The sequence below is a fragment of the Rhinoraja longicauda genome, chromosome 7, assembly GCF_053455715.1.
Source record: "Rhinoraja longicauda isolate Sanriku21f chromosome 7, sRhiLon1.1, whole genome shotgun sequence".
NCBI lineage: Eukaryota > Metazoa > Chordata > Chondrichthyes > Rajiformes > Arhynchobatidae > Rhinoraja > Rhinoraja longicauda.
This window is the reverse complement of record NC_135959.1, coordinates 74,362,099-74,385,358: the sequence shown is the minus strand read 5'-3', so window position 1 is coordinate 74,385,358 and position 23,260 is coordinate 74,362,099. Positions and strand designations below refer to the sequence as shown.

The 23,260-nt window shown below is 45.5% G+C and overlaps 1 protein-coding gene across 1 annotated transcript in view; it reads left to right on the top strand.

Moving 5' to 3' along the window:
- myo16 (myosin XVI) overlaps positions 1-15,139 on the top strand; it is a 249,127-nt gene extending 233,988 nt beyond the window's left edge. The window contains exons 32-33 of the mRNA XM_078402895.1: positions 184-1,332; positions 11,604-15,139. Coding sequence (XP_078259021.1) covers positions 184-1,332; positions 11,604-11,794 — 1,340 coding nt within the window. The 3' untranslated portion in view covers positions 11,795-15,139. The remainder of the gene's footprint in view (positions 1-183; positions 1,333-11,603) is intronic.
- Positions 15,140-23,260: the final 8,121 nt, after the last annotated feature.

Here is a 23,260-nt window from a genome sequence, read left to right as displayed (position 1 = left end):
CAAAAATTGTCCCTGGTGTGTGTAGGATAGTGTTAATGAGCGGGGATCGCTGGTCGGCGCGGGCCCGGTGGGCCGAAGGGCCTGTTTCCGTGCTGTATCTCCAAACTAAACTAAACTAAAAGATAAGGCGTGAAGTCAGCCCTTTCCAAATGGCCCTGACCTTTTCACTCATTCCATCCGCAGGTCTGATGAAGCCAAGGCCGCACAGTGATGACTACAGCACAATGAAAAAGATTCCTCCACCAAAGCCGAAAAGGAGCCCCAACACCAGACTGACGGGTTCCTATGAAGAGATTTACGTGAGGAAGCCGTCCGCCCTTAAGTTCACTTGCTCGATGACCAAGGCAATGCCGGGCATTGGAATCATTCAACGTGCCGCGTCTGCTGACGGGCCCCAATACGGCACTCTGAGTCTCCATCTGCTGCACCAAGACGACATTGAGCCCGTCTATATCGAGATGGGGGGAGCCGGAGTCGCAGAAGGCAATTACCTGGTGGAGTCCGATCAAGGGGAGTCTGTTTACGAGGAGATGAAGTACTGTCTACTGGAAGGCGGTCCCTGCTCTTCCTACTTCTTCCACCAGGAGGCGCGTCCCCCGCCCGGTTTTGAACGGAGAACGCCGACGCTGCCCGACGATGTTGGGGCTGGCTGCGACATTCCGCCCCCCTTCTCCAACCTCCTGCCCCACCGGCCCCCCTTGCTGGTGTTCCCCCCCACGCCGGTCCAGTGCTCGCCTGCCTCCGACGAGTCGCCACTCACGCCCCTCGAGGTGAAGCGGATACCCGTGCTGGAGACCAACCTGAATTACCCCGTGCAACCCGAGGAAATGTCGCCCACGTCCCCACCGTTTCCCAGCCACCAATTGGGAGAAGATGGACCGCCCGACTCTCCAGACCTGGGCATGTTCAGTGCATCGGGAATGATGTCGTCGCCCCCGCTCACCCCTACTCTCCCACCGATTCCAACTCCACCCTACAAGGCCAATTCGCACTTTATTTTCCCACCGGACATTTCCGAGTCTTGCTTTGCAGGTCCAGGAAGATTACTGTCAAACGCGGACGTTCCCAAAACATCGCCGAAGCCCAGCGCATTGCAAGGGGTAGATGCGTCCACAAACCCCACGGGATTACCCTCCTCGCCGGTAAAAAGCTGCAGGACAGAAGCTGGGAAGCTCCTCTCCTCCTCCACGGGGAACGTATCGCTGCTCTCCTTCTCCGCCACTGCCTCCAGGCCCATCACCAGCCCGCTGGATGAGTTAAGCAATCTATTCAGCTCAGGACGAAGTCTTCTGCGGAAATCAGCAACGGGAAGGAAGATACGGGAGCGAAGCAGTGAGTACTTTTACATTTCAGAGTCACAGAGTGACACAGCGTGGAGACAGGCCCTTCGGCCCAACTTGCCCACACCGGCCAACATGTCCCAGCTACACTAGTCCCACCTATCACAAATCAGCCCTGTCTATTCCAATGCATATATATCTTATCCCTCAGAATCCTCTCCAGTTACTTGCCTACTACAGATGTTAGGCTCACTGGTCTATAGTTCCCTGGCTTTTTTCCTGTGCAGTCCTTCTTAAATAGAGGCACAACATTAGCCACGCTCCAGTCTTCCGGCACCTCATCCGTGTCTGATAATGATTCATACATCTCAGCCAGGGCTCCTGCAATTTAGAGTCACAGAGTCATAGAGTCATAGAGTGATACAGTGTGGAAACAGGCCCTTCGGCCCAACTCGCCCACACCAGTCAACAATGTCCCAGCTATACTAGTCCCACTTGCCTGCGCTTGGTCCATATCCCTCCAAACCTGTCCTATCCATGTACCTAACTATTTCTTAAACGTTGGGATAGTCCCAGCCTCAACTACCTCATCCGGCAGCTTGTTCCATACACCCATCACCCTTTGTATGAAAGAGTTACCTATTAAATCTTTTCCCCTTCACCTTAAACCTACGGTATGTCCTCTGGTCGGTACTCTATTCCCCTACTCTGGGCAAGAGACTCTGTGCATCTACCCGATCTATTCCTCTCATGATGTTGGACACCTCTATAAGATTTTGTACAAAATAGCTGTAAAAGTTATTCATGTAGGCAGTTTAGTGGGACGGTGCGATGCGGATCTATGTAAGTGTAAGTACTGATGTTAGTCTTAGCAACCCTATGTGTGAGATTGACTGCATGTAGAGGCACCACTACAGAGACTCAAGTACGTAATCCAGGCTGACTCCTTAGCACAGTGGTGAATTGTGTTCTTTGCCTGAGATGTGTGTGCTTTCAGATGCGTTAAAAAGAGTCCCAGCACTGCTGAAGGTGCAGTAAAGTCATACAGCACAAAAATAGGCCCTTCGCCCCAACCCATCTATGCTGACCCACGTTTAGCCCATATCCTTCCAAAACTTTCTTATCGACGGACCTGTCTAAATATCTTTTAAATGCCTTGAAAGTACCTGCCTCAGTTATCTCCTCTGGCAGCTCGTTCCATATGACTGAAAAAGTTGCCATTATCCAAAATCAGTACCCCGTTCCTGCTTTCTCCCCATATCACTTGATTCCTTTAGCCCGAAGAGCTAGATCTAAAGCTCTCTTGAAAGATAATATCCTTCTTATAACAGGGTGATCAGAACTGAATATAATGCTCCAAATAGTATAAGAAAATAACTACAGATGCTGGTACAAATCGATTTATTCACAAAATGCTGGAGTAACTCAGCAGGTCAGGTAGCATGAGCAACAATGCTCCAAATGCTGCCTCGACAATGTCGTGCAACTGTGACATAATGCCCCTCTCTATCCCAATTTCCCTGCCTGCTAGCTAATGAAGCCCAATGTCCCAAAAGCCAATTCCAGATAGACGAAGACAGTTTTGAGATATTTCCAGGTAATACAGATGACCTAGAATGCATGTCTGAGCCTATTCAATATAAACTTCAATACATTCAAAACTCCGCTGCCCATCTACTCACCCACTCCCCGATCCGTGACCATATCACCCCCGTCCTTTATAAACTCCACTGGCTCCCCATCCCCCAGAGAATCCAATACAAAATCCTCCTCATGACCTACAAAGCCCTCCATAACCTGGCCCCATCCTACCTGACTGACCTCCTCCACAGACACACTCCCACCTGCACCCTCCGCTCTGCTGCTGCCAATCTCCTGTCCCCCCCCATCCAGACCAAACTCAGATCCTGGGGGGACAGGGCTTTCTCCATCGCTGCCCCCACCCTATGGAACTCACTACCCCAAACCGTCAGAGACTCCTCCTCACTCACCACATTCAAAACATCACTGAAGTCTCACCTCTTCAGCACTGCCTTCAACCACTGACCGTCACCTCACCTTCTGTCTCCTTTCTCTGTTCGTTTACTTATTTATCTATTTATTCACTTCTCTATGTTCTAGAAATCCCTGTAAAGCGTCTTTGAGTGTATGAAAAGCGCTATATAAATGTAATGCATTATTATTATTATTATTATTCTATAGAGCACAGGCAAGGCTCGTTATGCATGCGTTGGCCATGATGCTAATTTGAGTGAAGACAACCAGCTAGCACATGATCTATGTCTCTCTGTCCCCCAGATAGATACAAAATGCTGGAGCAACTCAGCGGGTCAGACAGCATCTCTGGAGAGAAGGATTATGTAACGTTTCGGGTCGAGACCCTTCTTCCGTCTGAAGGGGAGTCTCAACCTGAAACATTACCTATTTCTTTTCTCCAACGATGCTGTCTGACCCGCTGAGTTACTCCAGCATTTTGTGTCCATCTTCGGTTTAAACCAGTGTCTCCAATTCCTCCTTATACAACCCTGTCAAAATGCCTGTGTAAATGTTGCCACCATATCTGCTTCTGCCACCCTCCCTGGCAACCACTCTCTGTGTGGGCAGTGGTAGAGTCACTGCCTTACAGCGCCAGGTTCGATCCTGACTACGGGTGCCGTCTGTACGGAGTTCGTACGTTCTCCCCGTGACCTGCGTGGGTTTTCTCTGGGATCTCCGGTTTCGTCCCACACTCCAAAGACGTACAGGTTTGTAGGTTAATTGGCTTGGTGTGATTGCAAATGGTCCCCAGCGTGTGTAGGGTAGTGTAAGTGTAAGTGTGCGGGCATCAATGGTCGGTGCGGACTCGGTTGTCCGAAGGGCCTATTTCTTCGCTGTATCTTTAGATTAAACTAAACTAAACTAAATCCATCAAAATCTATCCTATCCGTTTACCTGTATTTGTCTTTGGTTTTGCTACAAGCACAGTCCCACGCTTCCTTGCCCAGTGGTATTTCTAACTTGGTCCATGTAGTAGAGTTTGGCTCGTGCTTGAAACAACTGCAAAGTTGGCATGCAATAATAAATCACAACGAGTTTTTGCTCAAATTCTTTTGAGAGGAAATTGTTGGTGACGTGTTAGTCTTTGTATCCTCTTTAGCAACAGGCTAGGTACCAGAGGACTGGAAAATAGTCAATATTGTTCCTCTATTTGAGAGCAATAGGGATAATCTAGGAAATTATGAGTAGTGGAAAATTATTGGAAAAGATTCTGAGGGATAGGATTTATTGTAGGGGGTGTAACGGTTCATCAGGATGTTGCCTGGATTAGAGAGTATTAGCTATAAGGAGAGGTTGGACATTTTTGGATTGTTTTCCCTGGAGTGTCAGAGGCTCAGGGATGACCTGTAGTTTAGTTTAGATATACAGCACAGAACCAGGCCCTTTGGCCCACTGAGTCCGCACCGACCAGCAATCCCCGCACATTGACACTATCCTACACACACTAGGGACAATTTACACTTTTGGCTCAATTCCATACACGTTGAGTATGTGGAACAAGCTGCCAGGGGAAATATAATTACAATGTTTAAAAGACATTTGGACAGGTTTATAGATATGAAAGGTTCAGTGGGATATTGACCAAAGCAAGCAAGTGGGATTAGCGCAGGCAAACACTTTGGTCGGCGTGGATGATTTGTGTCAAAGGGCCTGTGTTCTATAGACAATAGACAATAGGTGCAGGAGGAGGCCATCCGGCCCTTCGAGCCAGCACCGCCATTCAATGTGATCATGGCTGATCCCACTATGGGCTCTCTATGATCCCAACATCGATTACCGCATACCTGTCTGCATTAAATTATATCTGCAACGTCTCCACTCAACTTTCCAGCTGATCTATGTCCTTCTGTACCCTTCGCCAACCTTATTCTCTATCTTTGACGGCACAATATACATATCATCTGCAAACCTATTCATCAGATCCCCTGCTTTGTCATCGACCATCACACAAACCAACCTCCCTTCCATTGACTCCATTTACACCTCACGTTGCCTCGGCAAGGCCAGCAGCATAATCAAGGACCAGTCGCACCCTGGCCACTCCCTCTACTCCCCTTTCCCATCAGGCAAAAGGTACAGAAGTGTGAAAACGCACACCTCCAGATTCAAGGACAGTTTCTTCCCAGCTGTTGTCTGGCAACTGAATCATCCTACCACAACCAGAGAGCAGTGCTGAACTACTATCTTCCTCATTGGAGACCCTCGGACTATCTTTGATCAGACTTTATTGGCTTTATCTTGCACGAAACGTTATTCCCTTGTCATGGAATAGCTCGATGGTAATCATGTATTGTTAGATAGAGCTAGTTAGATAGAGCTCTAGGGGCTAGTGGAATCATGGGATATGGGGAGAAGGCAGGCACGGGTTATAGATTGGGGACGATCAGCCATGATCACAATGAATGGCGGTGCTGGCTTGAAGGGCCGAATGGCCTCCTCCTGCACCTATTTTCTATGTTTCTATGTCTTTCTGCTGACTGGTTAGCTCAAAACAAAAGCTTTTCACTGTACCTCGGTACATGTGACAATAAACTAAACTGTGTAAATTATATATATTACAAGCAACGAATATTTTCTCCTAGATAATGCCCTCATTTTGAACCCTTTTTCCAGTATACAAGACTTTCAACATGAAAGAGGGTTCAAAATGAACACTCTTTCATGTTGAGTGTGTAGGAAGGAACTGCAGATGCTGATTTAAACTGAAGATAGACACAAAATGCTGGAGTAACTGACAGGCAGCATCACTGGAGAGAAGAAATGGGTGACGTTTCAGGTCAAGGAGTCTGAAGAAGGGTCTCGACCCAAAACGTCACCCATTCCTTCGCTCCAGAGATGCTCTCTGACCCGCTGAGTTACCCCAGCATTTTGTGTCTACCTTCACTCATTCATGTTTAACCTGCTTCATCTTTTTCATGTTTAATCTTCTTCAAATACAATTACAGAGTGTGCATAGCGCTATGAAACCTAAATATCTAGATAAAATCAATTAACCGTTGCTAGTTTATGAACTGTATTCTGATCCTGATATTCTTCATTATGATCAGTTGTGTGGTGGAGAGTGGTCTAATATTGTTCCCTGTGCTTTAATGCTGACTAGACTTTGATCAAGACTGTTTCATCCATCCAAAGCTCACATGCACATTCATCGCACTAATCAGGAAACAAAACATGAGGTGATTTTCCTCAGTCCACATCACTCTGAGGCTAATTGCAAGTAACCTTGCTGTGGCGTGGTTAATGTTAACTATCTGCGGTGAAAGCAACAGATGGATGGACTGCATTCAGCTGGACAAACTCACTGAGCTGGAGTCTCAAATCGAGTTAAAATACAGAATAATGTGTTCAGATTCTGCTGCTGAGCTTTTCACATTTTATCAAAGTTGGTCTAGGCCTGGAAGTGAGAATCAGGTGGCAAGGGGAATGAAGTGGAAGGGAGGCTCCTACAAGGCTCATAGCATCACAGTTAAAGGAGGGCTGGGTTGTTTCTTAGCCAGTGTATCTAGGTAGTTCCAGGATCAATGCCAAGCATATTTTAGTTTTGTTTAGTTTAGAGATACAGCACGGAAACAGGCCCTTCGGCCCACCGCATCCACACCAACCAGCGATCCCCGCACCCTAACACTAACCTACATCGACTTCGACTTCTCCCACTTTAGATAATTCCTCTGTCCCTCTCTTCCCCTCCCCCTTCCCAGATCTCCCTCTATCTTCCTGTCTCCACCTACATCCTTCCTTTGTCCCCCCCCCCCCCCGATATCAGTCTGAAGAAGGGTCTCGACCCGAAACGTCACCCCGTTCCTTCTCTCCTGAGATGTTGCCTGACCTGCTGAGTTACTCCAGCATTTTGTGAATAAATACCTTCGATTTGTACCAGCATCTGCAGTTATTGTCTTATACACACTAGGGACAATTCACGATTTTACGGAAGCCAATTAACCTACAAGCCTGCACGTCTTTGGAGTGTGGGAGGAAACCGGATCACCCGGAGAAAACCCACGCAGGAAAACGGGGAGAACGTGCAAACTCCGTATAGGCAGCACCCGTAGTTAGGTTCGAACCCGGGTCTCTGGCGCTTTAAGGCAGCAATTCTACCGCTGCGCCACTGTGTCGCTCAAAGATCTTTTCTCTTAAGATTTGTCTTTCTTCAATTATTTGGAGATATCATGTTGTAATTTTCCACTGAGGTTGTTTTTATTTCTGTGCCCTCAAATACATAAAACCTACAAGAGTGGATAAACTTGATGTGTAGGAAGGAATTGCAGACGCTGGTTTAAACCGAAGACAGACACAAAAAGCTGGAGTAACTCAATGGGTCAGACAGAATCTCTGGAGAAAAGGACTCTAGTAGGTGACGCTTCGAGTTGAGACCCTTCTCCAGACTTTATGCCCAGCCAAGTTATGTGCCAAGAGGCTAATTTTGGCTCAATTCCATATTGAAGACAAGTGACTCATAGTGTATATACCATCCAGTTCATCCACTAGTAGGACGATTATTACAGCAGCAGAGAGGATATAGAATAGACTAATAAGGCATGCAGAATCTCAGTTATGAAAACATTTTGTCTTTGCTGTGGGTGTTTTCTTTGGAACAGAGATGGTAAAGAGGAGGTTATATAATGGTGGATAAAGTTAGAAAATCCCAGATGAGTAAGCATCAAGGGCATATTTCCCTCAAAATAGTTCAGTTTAGTTTAGAGATAGAGCGTGGAAACAGGCCCCTCGGCCCACCAAGTCCTCGCCGACACAAGTTAGGAAAAGGGGACATACAATGAGATCTGGGTGTCCTGGTGCATCAGTCACTGAAAGGAAGCATGCAGGTACAGCAGGCAGTGAAGAAAGCCAATGGAATGTTGGCCTTCATAACAAGAGGAGTTGAGTATAGGAGCAAAGAGGTCCTTCTGCAGTTGTACATGGCCCTAGTGTGACCGCACCTGGAGTACTGTGTGCAGTTTTGGTCTCCAAATTTTAGTAAGGATATTCTTGCTATTGAGGGCATGCAGTGTAGGTTTACTAGGTTAATTCTCAGAATGGCGGGACTGTCGTATGTTGAAAGACTGGATCGACTAGGCTGGTATACACTGGAATTTAGAAGGATGAGAGGAGATCTTATCGAAATGTATAAGATTATTAAGGGGTTGGACACGTTAGAGGCAGGAAACATGTTCCCAATGTTGGGGGAGTCCAGAACAAGGGGCCACAGTTTAAGAATAAGGGGTAGGCCACAGGCCATTTAGAACGGAGATGAGGAAAAACTTTTTCACTCAGAAAGTTGTGAATCTGTGGAATTCTCTGCCTCAGAAGGCAGTGGAGGCCAATTCTCTGAATGCATTCAAGAGAGAGCTAGATAGAGCTCTTAAGGATAGCGGAGTCAGGGGGTATGGGTTAGAAGGCAGGAACGGGGTACTGATTGAGAATGATCAGCCACGATCACATTGAATGGCAGTGTTGGCTCAAAGGGCCGAATGGCCTCCTCCTGCACCTATTGTCTATTGTCTATTGTCAATTAACCTACAAACCTGTACGTCTTTGGAGTGTGGGAGGAAGATCTTGGAAACATCCCATGCGGTCGTGGGGAGAACGTACAAACTCCGTACAGACCGCACCCGTAGCCAGGATCAATCCCAGGTCTCTGGCGCTGTAAGGCAGCAACTCTACCGCTGCGCCACCGTGCCACCCAATTCAATAACTAGTGAACATTAGGTATTTTGGGGGGAAATTAAAGGAGAATTGACGGAGAATAAAAATCACTCAAAGAAGGTTGAGGATTTGGAACTCAATTTCACATAATTCAAAGCTATACGCCCCTATCACATATATCTTCCCCAACCTCATAGAAACATAGAAAATGGGTGCAGGAGGAGGCCATTTGGCCCTTCGAGCCAGCACCGCCATTCATTGTGATCATGGCTGATCATCCACAATCAGTAGCCTGTGCCTGCCTTCTCCCCATACCCCCTGATTCCACTAGCCCCAAGAGCTCTATCTAACTCTCTTTTAAATTCATTTTGAATTGGCCTCTACTGCCTTCTGTGGTAGAGAATTCCACAAATTCACAAATCTCTGGGTGAAAAAGATTTTTCTCATCTCAGTTGTAAATGGCCTCCCCTTTATTCTTAGACTGTGGCCCCTGGTTCTGGACTCGCCCAACATTGGGAACATGTTTCCTGCATCTAGCTTGTCCAGTCCTTTTATAATTTTATACATTTCTATAAGATCCCCTCTCATCCTTCAAAATTCCAGTGAATACAAGCCGAGTCTTTCCAGTCTTTCCTCATATGACAGTCCCGCCATCCCGGGGATTAACCTCATGAACCTCCGCTGCATTACCTCAATAGCAAGGATGTCCATCCTCATATTAGGAGACCAAACCTCCTTCTTTTCCCCCCCTCCCCCTCCACCCTTCCCGCCCCCACCCAAACTCTACACTTTTGAGGATTGCAAAGGAATTGCTCGACACGCGACACATGCAAGTGAGATACTAAATGAGGCCCGTGAGATAAGTGTGGAGAATGCAAACATGCTAGGGCAGGTTGAGATCGAGCAGGAGGTGGTGCTGAGGCTCTTGAAGACCATTAAGTTGGCCGTCCGCAGGGCCTGATGGGTCTCTCCCAGGTTATTGATGGAGGTGAGAGAAGAGTGTGGGAGCATTGACGAGGATTGCTTCTTCTCTAGCCACAGGCAAGGTTCCGGGGGATTGGAGAGGGGCCAATGTTGTTTGGTTGCTTAAGAAAGGAAGTAGAGAGAATCCAGGAAACAAAAAGGCTGGTGAGGCTCACGTCACTGGCAGGGAAGCTATTGGAGAAAATGGACGTAAATGTGGATGGGTTGGTGAGTAGGTTTGTGCCAACACCACATTTCAAGTCAAGTCAAGTTTATTTGTCACATACACATACACGATGTGCAGTGAAATGAAAGTGGCAATGCCTGCGGATTGTGCACAAAAAAGAATTACAGTTACAGCATATAAATAAAGTTAATAAGTTACTATAGTGTAGACAAAAATTTAGTCTCTGGGGTTATAAAAGTTGACAGTCCTGATGGCCTGTGGGAAGAAACTCCGTCTCATCCTCTCCGTTTTCACAGCGTGACAGCGGAGGCGTTTGCCTGACCGTAGCATCTGGAACAGTCCGTTACTGGGGTGGCAGGGGTCCCTCATGATCTTGCTTGCTCTGGATCTGCACCTCCTGATGTATAGGTCCTGCAGGGGGACGAGTGTAGTTCCCATGGTGCGTTCTGCCGAACGCACTACTCTCTGCAGGGCCATCCTGTCCTGGACAGAGCTGTTCCAAAACCAGACTGTAATGTTGCCGGACAGGATGCTCTCTACAGCCCCAGAGTAGAAGCAATGAAGGATCCTCAGAGACAGATCCTTAGAGGACGGTGTGGAAGGCTGGCAGCAGGTACAACAGGTTATAGATCAGCTGCAGAAATGGGCAGGGAAATGGCAGATGGAGTTTAACCCGAGCAAGTACGAGGTGTTGTAGTCGGAAAATAACTGCAGATGCTGGTACAAATCGACGGTATTTATTCACAAAATGCTGGAGTAACTCAGCAGGTCAGGCAGCATCTCAGGAGAGAAGGAATGGGTGACGTTTCGGGTCGAGACCCTTCTTCAGACTGACGTCAGGGCAGAGGGCGGAATAAAGAAAGGATGTCATTGGAGAGAGGATGACAGTGGGAGAACTGGGAAGGGGGAGGGGAAGAGAGGGACAGAGGAGCTATCTAAAGTTAGAGACGTCAATGTTCATACCTCTGGGGTGAAGCTGCCCAGGCGAAATATGAGGTGCTGTTCCTCCAATTTGCGGTGGGCCGCACTATGACAATGGAGGAGGCCCATGACAGAAAGGTCAGACTGGGAGTGGGAGGGAGAGTTGAAGTGCCGAGCCACTGGGAGATCAGGTTGGTTAAGGCTGACTGGCATAGTTATACGGTGAGATGGGCAGGGCAATTCCTTTACACATAATGGTTGGGGCCTGGAATGCATTGCCAGGGGTGGTTGTGGAGGCAGCTACAATAGTGACATTTAAGACACTTGGAATTACAGGGAATAACAAGGTATAGATTATGTACAGGCAGATGAGATCAATTTAACCAGGCATCATGTTCGGCACAAACATTGTGGGCTGTTCCTATACTGTGTGATCCTATGTTCCATCTCCACCAATGCAGTATGACTTGCATTATCACCTGCATTTGCTGACGTTTCTGAATCAAAATGCTCTAAGATGAAAGCTTTGGTGTCAGTTGCAATTTCAGAAGCTTTATTGTTATTTGTTTTGTTAGGTGGGTGTGACGAAAGGAACAGTAGCCCGTCTAACAGAGAAGAGAACTGTGGGCCGGCAGACATATCAGAGTTGCAAGACAACAATGCTAACAACCCTGTGACCAGGCTGCCTCCTGCAATGACAGCAGCTCCATCTGTCGAGAATGGGAATCAACTCCTGAATGGTAATTTGTATTTCACGTATCAGTGAGCTGTTACAACTGTGCATGCAGTGAATATCTGTCAAACGAAGCCGTGGTCCAAAAAGAAGCCGCCTTTCCACAAGATCTGAAGAGCTGCGAAAGCATTGAACAATATCATATCCCAGAGCAGCTAGAAAAAAACTACATTCTACCCAAAACACTTGAGTGGGAACTCAGGACCCATGAAGTTCTGTTTCTCGGGATTCCTCCATATAATCAGTGGGAAATCACAGAATGATACAGGACCATGCTGTCAGATTTACTCATTATTATTGTTTGCTTATTTAAGATAATTGACAAATTGATTTCTTTCAAACGTTTCAAGAATGACAATTTGTGTTGTGTGAACAAGGACAATAAAGGCTGTTGAATGCCCTTCTAAAGATGGAGATTCTGTACATTATAAAGCATTAAACCTGTTTACAGTAAAATGTATTCATCTTAATAGATAGGATCTTGCTCCCTCAATGCTCCTCATTTGAAAATCTAAAATTGAAAATAATATGTCAGGCAATAGATTTTATATCTGAACTGAACTGCCATACTTTCAAATGACAAGAGTTGATATAAAAAAATAACTTGAAAATTGTAAATGATTAAATTCAGTGGGAAATATGATAACACAATATGCTTGCAAGTTCACTCGGGTCATGTAGAATTTGAAAAGTTCTGATCTGATTTTGCAAGTTTTGGTACAACTTTAAAAAGGGGAAAATTGTATTGTCTTAAGAGTAACAGAAGGAAATGCTACTCTATAATAATATTCATCTCAGCTAACAATAGTATTTATTTCAGCTGTCTCGAGATTTGAATTCTAGAATCTCCCTTTCCCCTCACTCTCAGTCTGAAGAAGGGTCTCAACCCGAAACGCCACCTGTTCCTTTTCTCCAGGGATGCTGGCTGACCCACTGAGTCACTCCAGCTTTTTGTCTGGAAGTCTAAAAGCTAGATTCCTACGTAAAAGGAGCATGTCTGGGAAATTAAACCCAGAGATCAGGGAATCTGATTATTTTTCTGCTCATTTCATTTCCTGATGTTCAGATCTATGCTCTAACCGATACTGAAGATTTTCTCGGCAACATTTCACACTTACCCGTTTTATCAGAATTCATGTCTTAGCTCCTCCTGCTAAAACCACAGACAAATGAATTTCAAGTGGATTTAGTGATATAGAGTTATAGAGTAATAGAGAGATACATTGTGAAAGCAGGCCCTTTGGCCCAATTTGCCCACACCGGCCAACATGTCCCAGTTACACTAGTCCCACCTGCCCATGTTTGGTCCATATCCCTCCATAACATGATGTTATTTAATCAATTTTTCATAAAGGGGAATAAATATATTGGGGACAATGATTCACCTTGATATTTCTGGTGCAGTTAAATAAGGTAATGCTCAAATGAAATTAAGTTATGGAATATAATGATGGTTATCATATAAATGTTTGAATAACGAGGTGGTGCAGCCTGTTGGGGATCCAACTTCAGGAACGACCCCGTTCATGTAGAGATGCTTCAACTTAATGTTCATACAATGGATGCTAAAGAAACAAAGCAATAACAAATATGCTCAGACAAAACCTTGTGCCTGATCTGCATTGGAGGATGGGCGGCAGCTAAATTGTGAACTTCTTCGGCTGAAGTGAATGTGGGTATTATTTTGACGTTCAAAATTTAGCTGGGCTCTTAAATTTGTTCAGACCAGTGGACTCCTGCTCTCTGCAGGGTCTGCCTGACAATCTTAACCAGAAATCTTTTCATGGGGCATGTTGCCCAAAAGGGTCCCAACTATGTGAAATGTAATGCTTCTCCTGAAAGCGCCAATCGATGGTCTTTTCTTGTGACTCCTTTCTGAGCACACCATTGGAACTTAGCATTGAATATTACTGACAAATGTCAACTGTGCCAACGTTGAGGGCTGTGAAAATCCTTGGCTCGAAAATAGACACAAAAAGCTGGAATGGGTGATGTTTCGAGTCGAGATCCTCATTTGAGAAAGGGTCTTGATCCAAAACGTCACCCATTCCTTCGGTCCAGAGATGCTGCCTGTCCCACTGAGTTACTCAGCTTTTCGTGCTAACCCTATCTTCGGTTTACACCAGCATCTGCAGTTGCTTCTCACACAAAGATCCTTGGCCCTCTCTGTTCAGACATGGCATTGCTACATATCAGAGCATCCTTAACTATTTAGGCGCTTAATGGCTTTAGGGCCTAGCACATTTTCACTGAAGCCTTTCCATTGAAATATTCTGCTGGGTACCAAGTGATGGACAAGACCATCCTTACAAAGTGAGAATCAAAAGCTATGCTTCTCTTCTCAACTGCTGGATGAGAAATAGCATTGGAACCTGTAATGGGTTTAAAGGTTCTGGATGGGGAGAAACAAAACTCATCCTAAAAGTTCAGAAGTGATTTTCATGTGTAGGAAGGAATGGCATATGTTGGTTTAAACTGAAGATGGACACAAAACGCTGGAGTAACTCAGCGGGCCAGACAGCATTTCTGGAGAAAAGGAATAGGTGGTGTTTCGGGTCGAGACGATCGAAGAAGGCTCTCGACCCTTTTCTCCAGAGATACTGTCTGACCCATTGAGACACCCCAGCCTTTTGTGTCGAACTTCAAAGTGATTTTCATCATTAACATTATTCTAACCACACAGGACGATTTTCTGGCTCACGTTTTTCAGGATTTGAGTTTCAGGCTGTTTTACAGATTGAAGGTAATATTCTCAGATCAGCAATTATGAGGACAAATAAGTGAATGAACTGTCTCGACATCATATTAGAAAGAACAGCACGGTGCCCAAAAGAAACAATTATTTTCTTCAAAGAAGATAGACACAAGATGCTGGAGTAACTCAGCGGGACAGGCAGCATCTCTGGATAGAAGGAATGCTGCCTGTCCCACTGAGTTACTCCAGCATCTTGTGTCTATCTTGGGTGTGAACCAGTTCCTTCCTAATTATTTTCTTCATTTTACCTTGCAACCTCGTTCATTTTAGTGTCAAAACAGGCTTCAGAAATAAAATGTAATATATACTTTACAAAATACCTATGCTGTGTCATAGGTTACGTTTATAATTTAACAGTGTTTCTTCGTGCCATGTTGGGGTTAACCTGCCTCTTTTGCATGTGGTTCATGGTGCTGTTCACTTCGAACTGGATCCGTCTGTCACAAAACTGCATTCCTCTGGGTGATGTGGTCTACACGGTGAAATAAATTGGTAACTGTTTCTTGGCTTACTTTAGTAACATCTTGCTTTTGTAATTTCCATTGTAATATTGTTGATCAAATTCTGATATCAAATTTCTATCAGTGTTCTATCTTCAATGAATTACATTTTCAATAAAAAGATTATATTTCAGTGTATACTTGTTTCCAATTTGAATAAATCAACTGGATAGGTACTTCTGTCATGGCAGATCATTTTTGCTCTTATTTGTTCTTTGGCCCAGAATGAATACAAGTACACCGTTTACTATAGATTGTACCATACTGCATGAATGGTGTAGTTAGACTCCAGAAACAGTATTATTGTATTCAACTGGCATGGTGGCGCAGCGGTAGAGTTGCTGCCTCACAGCGCCAGAGACCCGGGTTCCATCCCGACTGCGGGTGACAATAGACAATAGGTGCAGGAGGAGGCCATTCGGCCCTTCGAGCCAGCACCGCCATTCAATGTGATCATGGCTGATCATTCTCAATCAGTACCCCGTTCCTGCCTTCTCCCCATACCCCCTGACTCCGCTATCCTTAAGAGCTCTATCCAGCTCTCTCTTGAATGCATTCAGAGAATTGGCCTTCACTGCCTTCTGAGGCAGAGAATTCCACAGATTCACAACTCTCTGACTGAAAAAGTTTTACCTCATCTCAGTTCTAAATGGCCTACCCCTTATTCTTAAACTGTGGCCCCTTGTTCTGGACTTCCCCAACATTGGGAACATGTTTCCTGCCTCTAACGTGTCCAACCCCTTAATAATCTTATACGTTTCGATAAGATCTCCTCTCATCCTTCTAAATTCCACTGTATACAAGCCCAGTCGCTCCAGTTTTTCAACATATGAAAGTCCCGCCATTCCGGGAATTAACCTAGTAAACCTACGCTGCACGCCCTCAATAGCAAGAATATCCTTCCTCAAATTTGGAGACCAAAACTGCACACAGTATTCTAGGTGCGGTCTCACTAGGGCCCTGTACAAATGCAGAAGGGCCTCTTTGCTCCTATACTCAACTCCTCTTGTTATGAAGGCCAACATTCCATTGGCTTTCTTCACTGCCTGCTGTACTTGCATGCTTCCTTTCAGTGACTGTACGGAGTTTGTACGTTCTCCCCGTGTCCTGCGTGGGTTTTCTCCAAGATCTTCGGTTTCCTCCCACACTCCAAACGCCCTCTTCGGACGTCTTTGGGATGTGGGAGGAAACCTGAGCACCTGAAGAAAACCCACGCGGAGAACATGCAAACTCTGCGCAGACAGCAACCTGCAGTCGGGATCGAACCCAGGTCTCTGGCGCTGTGAGGCAGCAACTCTACTTTATTCCCCTGCAACCATTGGAGATGTAACACTTGTTCCAATACCTCCTCCTTCTCCTCCGCCCAGGGACCCCAGCAGTCCTTCCAGGTAAGGCCAAGCTTCACGTGCACCATTTGGTGTAGCCGATGAGCACCTTTACATCGGCGAGAACAAGTGCTGACTAGACAACCGTTTCGACAAACACTTGCTCTCGCTCTGCCAGGGCCTGCTAGATCTTCCGGTTGCTAACCATGTCAACTCCCCTTCCCATTCACATACCGACCTTTCTGTTCTGGGCCTCCTCCTCTACCAGAGTATGGCCACATGCCAACTGGAGGGCAGCACTTTAGATTCCACTTAGGTAGCTTACAACTCTAATGCCGTGAACATTGAATTCTCCAACGTTAGGCAACCAACCCACAAAACAAACATTTCTTTATTTATTTACTTCCTTCCCCTCTCTTCCTTGTGTCCCCACCTATTTCTCCTCTTTCCCTCTCCCACCTACATGTCCCCTCCTCTGGATTCACAATTCACATCCCTTCTCTCCTTATCCCACACTTTTTGTCTCTTCATCTCTCATCTTTGTCCAAGTAAATTGCCAACTAAAAAACCTGCACCCACCTGTCACTCACCAGGCATTGTCCTGCCCCCACCTCTCTTCCAGCTTTCTCCCCCTGCCCCACCGCTAACGGCCTGAAGAAGAGGCATGACCCAAACCTATCGTGTTCTCCCGAGATGCTGCCTGACCTGCTGAGCTGCACCTGAGCTGTGTCCTTGTTACCCGCTGAAGTGGAGATTGTTGAGACGTTCGCGTTTCTGAGTGTGAATATTAAGTGTGAGGAGTTGCATTCGGGGAGGTCAAACGTCCCGCTGAGTTACTCCAGCTTTTTGTGTCTATCTTCGGCTTAAGCCAGCATGACTATTACCAATGACTACAGATTCCCCATAGGTTTTCCCCCCTTTCAATAGGCAACAGGTGCAGGAGGAGGCCATTCGGCCCCTCGAGCCAGCACAGCCATTCAATGTGATCATGGCTGATCATTCTCAATCAGTACCCCGTTCCTGCCTTCTCCCCATACCCCCTGACTCTGCTATCCTTAAGAGCTCTATCTAGCTCTCTCTTGAATGCATTCAGAGAATTGGCCTCCACTGCCTTCTGAGGCAGAGAATTCCACAGATTCACAACTCTCTGACTGAAAACGTTTTTCCTCATCTCCGTTCTAAATGGCCTACCCCTTATTCTTAAACTGTGGCCCCTTGTTCTGGACTCCCCCAACATTGGGAACATGTTTCCTGCCTCTAACGTGTCCAACCCCTTAATAATCTTATACGTTTCGATAAGATTATTAAGGATCCATCACTGCTTGATTTGATGAAACCCCAGCCCAGCCCAAGACCACGAGAAATTGCAGAGAGTTGTGAACACAGCCCAGTCCATCACACAAACTGGAATCTCCCCCCATCAACTCTCTCTGCTCTTCATGCTGCCTTGGGAAAGCAGCCAACGTGATCAAGAACCACTGGCAAGACACGATCAACGGCCAAGGGTCATTCTCTCTACAGCACTTGCTCATTGTAAAGAAATGCGGGCGGCATGGTGGCGCAGTGGTAGAGTTGCTGCCTTACAGCGAATGCAGTGCCGGAGACCCGGGTTCGATCCTGACTAAGGGCGCCGTCTGTACGGAGTTTGTACGTTCTCCCCGTGAACTGCGTGGGTTTTCTCCGAGATCCTCGGTTTCCTTCCACACTCCAAAGACATACAGGTATGTAGGTTAATTGACTGGGCAAATGTAAAAATTTTAAAAAATTGTCCCTAGTGTGTGTAGGATAGTGTTAATGTGCGGGGATAGCTGGGCGGCGCGGACTCGGTGGGCCGAAGGGCCTGTATCTCTAAATCTAAATCTAAAAAGGTCACAAAAGTACACCACCGCCACTTGGTTTCCCCCTGTAATCAGACTCTTGAATGGACTTCTCACAAGCAAAGGATATATTCCTAATCTTCCAACCTACCTTATTGTGGCCGTGCACTTTTATTTTACGTTGTAGCTGTAAACACTATATTCTGTTTCTTTTTTACATACTTGATGTATTCCCGTACGGTATGATTTCCCTGGGTAGTATGTGAAACAAACATTTTACTGGATCTTCGAACACATGGCAATGATACACCAAAATCAAAACAGTTATTTTTTTTAATTGTAAGAACGTTCCAGAGTCATCAGAGTGCATAATTTGAAAGATAATAGTTGAGATAAAAATATTTAAAACCCTAAAAACATCAATTATCCACTTCAATTTGGGGCGGTGTGGTGGTTCGGCGATAGAGTTGGTGCCTTGCAACGCTTACAGCGCCAGAGACCTGGGATCGATCCCGACTATGGACTTTGTACTCTGTACGGTATTGTGTGCAGTTTTGGTCTCCTAATCTGAGGAAAGACGTTCTTGCCTTAGAGGGAGTACAGAGAAGGTTCACCAGATTGATCCCTGGGATGGCAGGACTTTCATATGAAGAAAGACTGGATAGACTGGGCTTGTACTCGCTGGAATTTAGAAGACTGAGGGGGGATCTTATAGAAACATATAAAATTCTTAAGGGGTTGGAGAGGCTCGATGCGGGAAGATTGTTCCCGATGTTGGGGGAGCCCAGAACCAGGGGTCACAGCTTAAGGATAAGGGGTAAGTCTTTTAGGACCGAGATGAGAAAACATTTCTTCACACAGAGAGTGGTGAGTCTGTGGAATTCTCTGCCACAGAAGGTAGTTGAGGCCAGTTCATTGGCTATATTTAAGAGGATGTTAGATGTGGCCCTTGTGGCTAAAGGGATCAGGGGGTATGGAGAGAAGGCAGGTACAGGTTACTGAGCTGGGTGATCAGCCATGATCATATTGAATGGCGGTGCAGGCTCGAAGGGCCGAATGGCCTACTCCTGCACCTATTTTCTATGTTTCTATGTTTCTATGTTTGTGCGTTCTCCCCGTAACTGCGTGGATTTTCTCCGAGATCTTCGGTTTCCTCCCACACTCCAAAGACATACAGGTTTGTTGTTTAATTGGCTTGGTATCAATGTAAAATTGCTCCTATAATGTGTAGCATAGTGTTAGTGTATGAGGATCGCTGGTCAGTGTGGACTCGGTGGGTCGAAGGACCTGTTTGCGCGCTGTGTCTTTAAACTAAACTAAACTAAATTATGGGGACCAAGAGCATTGATATTTAATGTTCAAATGGTCCCTAGTATCATGTGCATTAGTGCAGGTGATCCCAGGTCGTGAGGATTGGGAGAAACCCGGGATTGCTTCTGCAATCTCCTTCCATGAGTCAAGGCAAGAGGGTTTAATTGTCATATGTACTGAATCAGAGCAATGAATATTTCACTTGCAGCAGAACGACTGGTATGTAATCAAATACTCAATGGATAACATAGTAAAATAAACAAAAAAAAAGTTCACTGCATTTTTAAAAATCACTGTTAGTGCAAAACAAAACAAAGACACAAAGTCCCAAGTGGAGCCAAGACAGTTTGTATTTCGAAGATTAGTCAGTGTTTGTAGCGTTCAGTAGCATGATGGTTCTTGTGAAGAAGTTGCTACTAACAATGGAGGACATGGTTTTGAGACTCCGATACCTTCTTCTCGATGGCAGGAGTGAGATGAGGGCATGGCCAGGGTGGTGTGGGTCCTTGATGCTTCAATAGACAATAGGTGCAGGAGGAGGCCATTCAGCCCTTCGAGCCAGCACCGCCATTCAATGTGATCATGGCTGATCATTCTCAATCAGTACCCCGTTCCTGCCTTCTCCCCATACCCCCTGACTCCGCTATCCTTAAGAGCTCTATCTAGCAATAATTCATTGAGCCAGTGCCTCCTGTACATCCCTTTAATGGTGGGGAGGTCAATACCAGTACTGAAGAAGGGTCTCGACCCGAAATGTCACCCATTCCTTCTCTCCAGAGATGCTGCCTGTCCCGCTGAGTTACTCCGGCTTTTTGTGCCCATCTTTGGACCTTCGATGGTGGGGAGGTCAGTACCTGTGATGGACCTTCGATGGTGGGGAGGTCAGTACCTCTGATGGACTGGGCAATGTACAGCAGGCTTTGTGATCTCCTTCGTTCCTGGACATTCGAGTTGAAGAACTCGGCCATGAATCAACCAGTCAATATGCTCTCTACTGTATACCTGTAGAAGTTTAAGGATGTATTTGTTGACAAACCGAATCTCCTAAATCTTCTAAGTAGAGGCGTTGATGGGATTTCTTTTTGATTGCATCAATGTGCTGGGTCCAGGACAGATCTTCAGAGATGTGCATGCCCAGGAACTTGAATCTCTCCACCATCGACCCATCAATGAAAACGATGAAGTCTATTCATCTTTGCCCCTTCCTCTTCGAACAGAAACCCGACACTGCTGCATTTATTGAATCATAGCTTTCAGAAACATACAGTACGTGACTGCTTCACCATGATAATTATCATGAGTCTTTCTCTTTCCACAAATCGCTAGCCGAATTGTGGAATTTATCCGGTATTTTCTATTTTTGTTTCCTTCGTCAAAATTCTTTGCTACATCATTCCCTCCTCACAGGCACCAGTCAGCAGACGTGATGGTTTAGCAGCATGAAAGGACCAGCTCAAATAGGGCAAGATAACCATTTATGATTTCTGACTGCAGCCACTGCCAATGTTCACAATGCCAGATTAGTTATTCTTTGTTCTGCCTATTTGTTACTCAATGTTCGGCGTCCTATTATAAATTGTTTCATCAAATCATTTGTAGCACTTCTCAACTTTGGAATGGTTATGAAATATTTTTAGATGATTGCACTTTAGATGGGGGAGTCCAGAACCAGGGGCCACACAGCTTAAGATCAAGGGGGGTAGGCCATTTAGAACGGAGATGAGGAAAAACGTTTTCAGTCAGAGAGTTGTGAATCTGTGGAATTCTCTGCCTCAGAAGGCAGTGGAGGCCAATTCTCTGAATGCATTCAAGAGAGAGCTGGATAGAGCTCTTAAGGAGAGCGGAGTCAGGGGGTATGGGGAGAAGGCAGGAACGGGGTACTGATTGTGAATGATCAGCCATGATCACATTAAATGGCGGTGCTGGCTCGAAGGGCCGAATGGCCTCCTCCTGCACCTATTGTCAATTGTCTATTGTCTATCAGAGAAGATTGGCAAAGTAGGTAACAGCAATGTTCAAGGCTGACTGGATATAATAGCATTGATTTGATGAAACAATTTATAATAGGTCTCTGAACATTGAGTAACAAATAGGCAGAACAAAAAATAACATCTGGCATTGTGAACATTGTTCAGTGCCTGCAGTCAAAATACATAAATGGTTATCTTGCCCTATCAATGTATAAAATCATGAGAGGAATAAATCGGGTAGATGCCCAGAGTCTCTTGCCCAGAGTAGGTGAATCGAGGACCAGAGGACATTGGTTTAAGGTGAAGTGGAAAAGATTTAATAGGAATCTGAGGGGTGACTTTTTCACACAAAGGGTGGTGGGTGTATGGAACAAACTGCCAGAGGTAGTTGAGGCAGAGACTATCCCAATGTTTAAGAAACAGTTAGACAGGTACATGGATAGGACAGGTTTGGAGGGATATGGACCAAATGCGGGCAGGTGGGTCTAGTGTAGCTGGGACATGTTGGCCGGTGTGGGCAAGTTGGGCCGTAGGGCCTGTTTCCACGCTGTGACTCCGTTTGACCTGGTCCTTTCACAACTGTATGCTGCTATAACACCACATCTGCTGGCTAGTGCCTACGAAGAGGAAAGGATGTAGCAAAGAATCATGATGAAGGAAACAAAACTAGAAAATGCTAGACATTTTCTCCAATTCATCTAGCGATTTGTGGAAAGGGAAAGACTCATGATAATTATCATGATGAAGCTGTCATGTATGCTTCTGAAAGCTATGATCCCATAAATGCAGCCAGGTCAGGCTCCTGCTTGACTAGTTCATGAGACATTTCTTTCAATACAGTAATCAGTCCCAGATAGTTGTTAAGATGAACTTGGGGAACAGGCAGGAAATTCTTGAGACTGAGATCAGAGCCGTACCCTTATTGAACAGTGGAGTAGGCTGGAGGGGCTGTTTAATTATTTATTTTGTTCTTTTTAACCTTCGCCTTTAGATTACTAGACGTTCAGTTGTGTTTCAAAGTTACCAAATCCTTGTTCAATTATTTATTTTCGTTCTTTTTCAACTTTCACCTCTAGATTAATAAAAATTCAGTTGGGGTTTGAAGTTACCTCATCCTAAACTCTGTAGTGGTAATTTACGATCCATTTCCAACGTTAACAAAAAAATAAACTCAGGAGGCTTTGGTTCAAGTAGAAGATGGTCGATGTTGGAAAGTTTTTGGCCAACCTCAGCAAGTACTTTTGAAATATCATATCATATCATATATATACAGCCGGAAACAGGCCTTTTCGGCCCTCCAAGTCCGTGCCGCCCAGTGATCCCCGCACATTAACACTATCCTACACCCACTAGGGACAATTTTCACATTTTGCCCAGCCAATTAACCTACATACCTGTACGTCTTTGGAGTGTGGGAGGAAACCGAAGATCTCGGAGAAAACCCACGCAGGTCACGGGGAGAACGTACAAACTCCTTACAGTGCAGCACCCGTAGTCAGGATCGAACCTGAGTCTCCGGCGCTGCATTCGCTGTAAAGCAGCAACTCTACCGCTGCGCTACCGTGCCGCCCATAAACGTTAACATGTAAAAAAATATACTACATCTGCAAATTGGCATCAACAGAGTTAACATCATGTTGGTCATTTATCATATCATTGTTTGGAATATTGACATCAATAAAAGGTAGTAAATTACAGTTAATGCCACCTATAAATGGACTACCCAAAGAACACTTCATTCATAATTCTCTGGAGATAATTATTCAAATCTTGCACCGTTAATACGGTCTATATTAATCCTGTGGTGGTAAAAATGTGAAT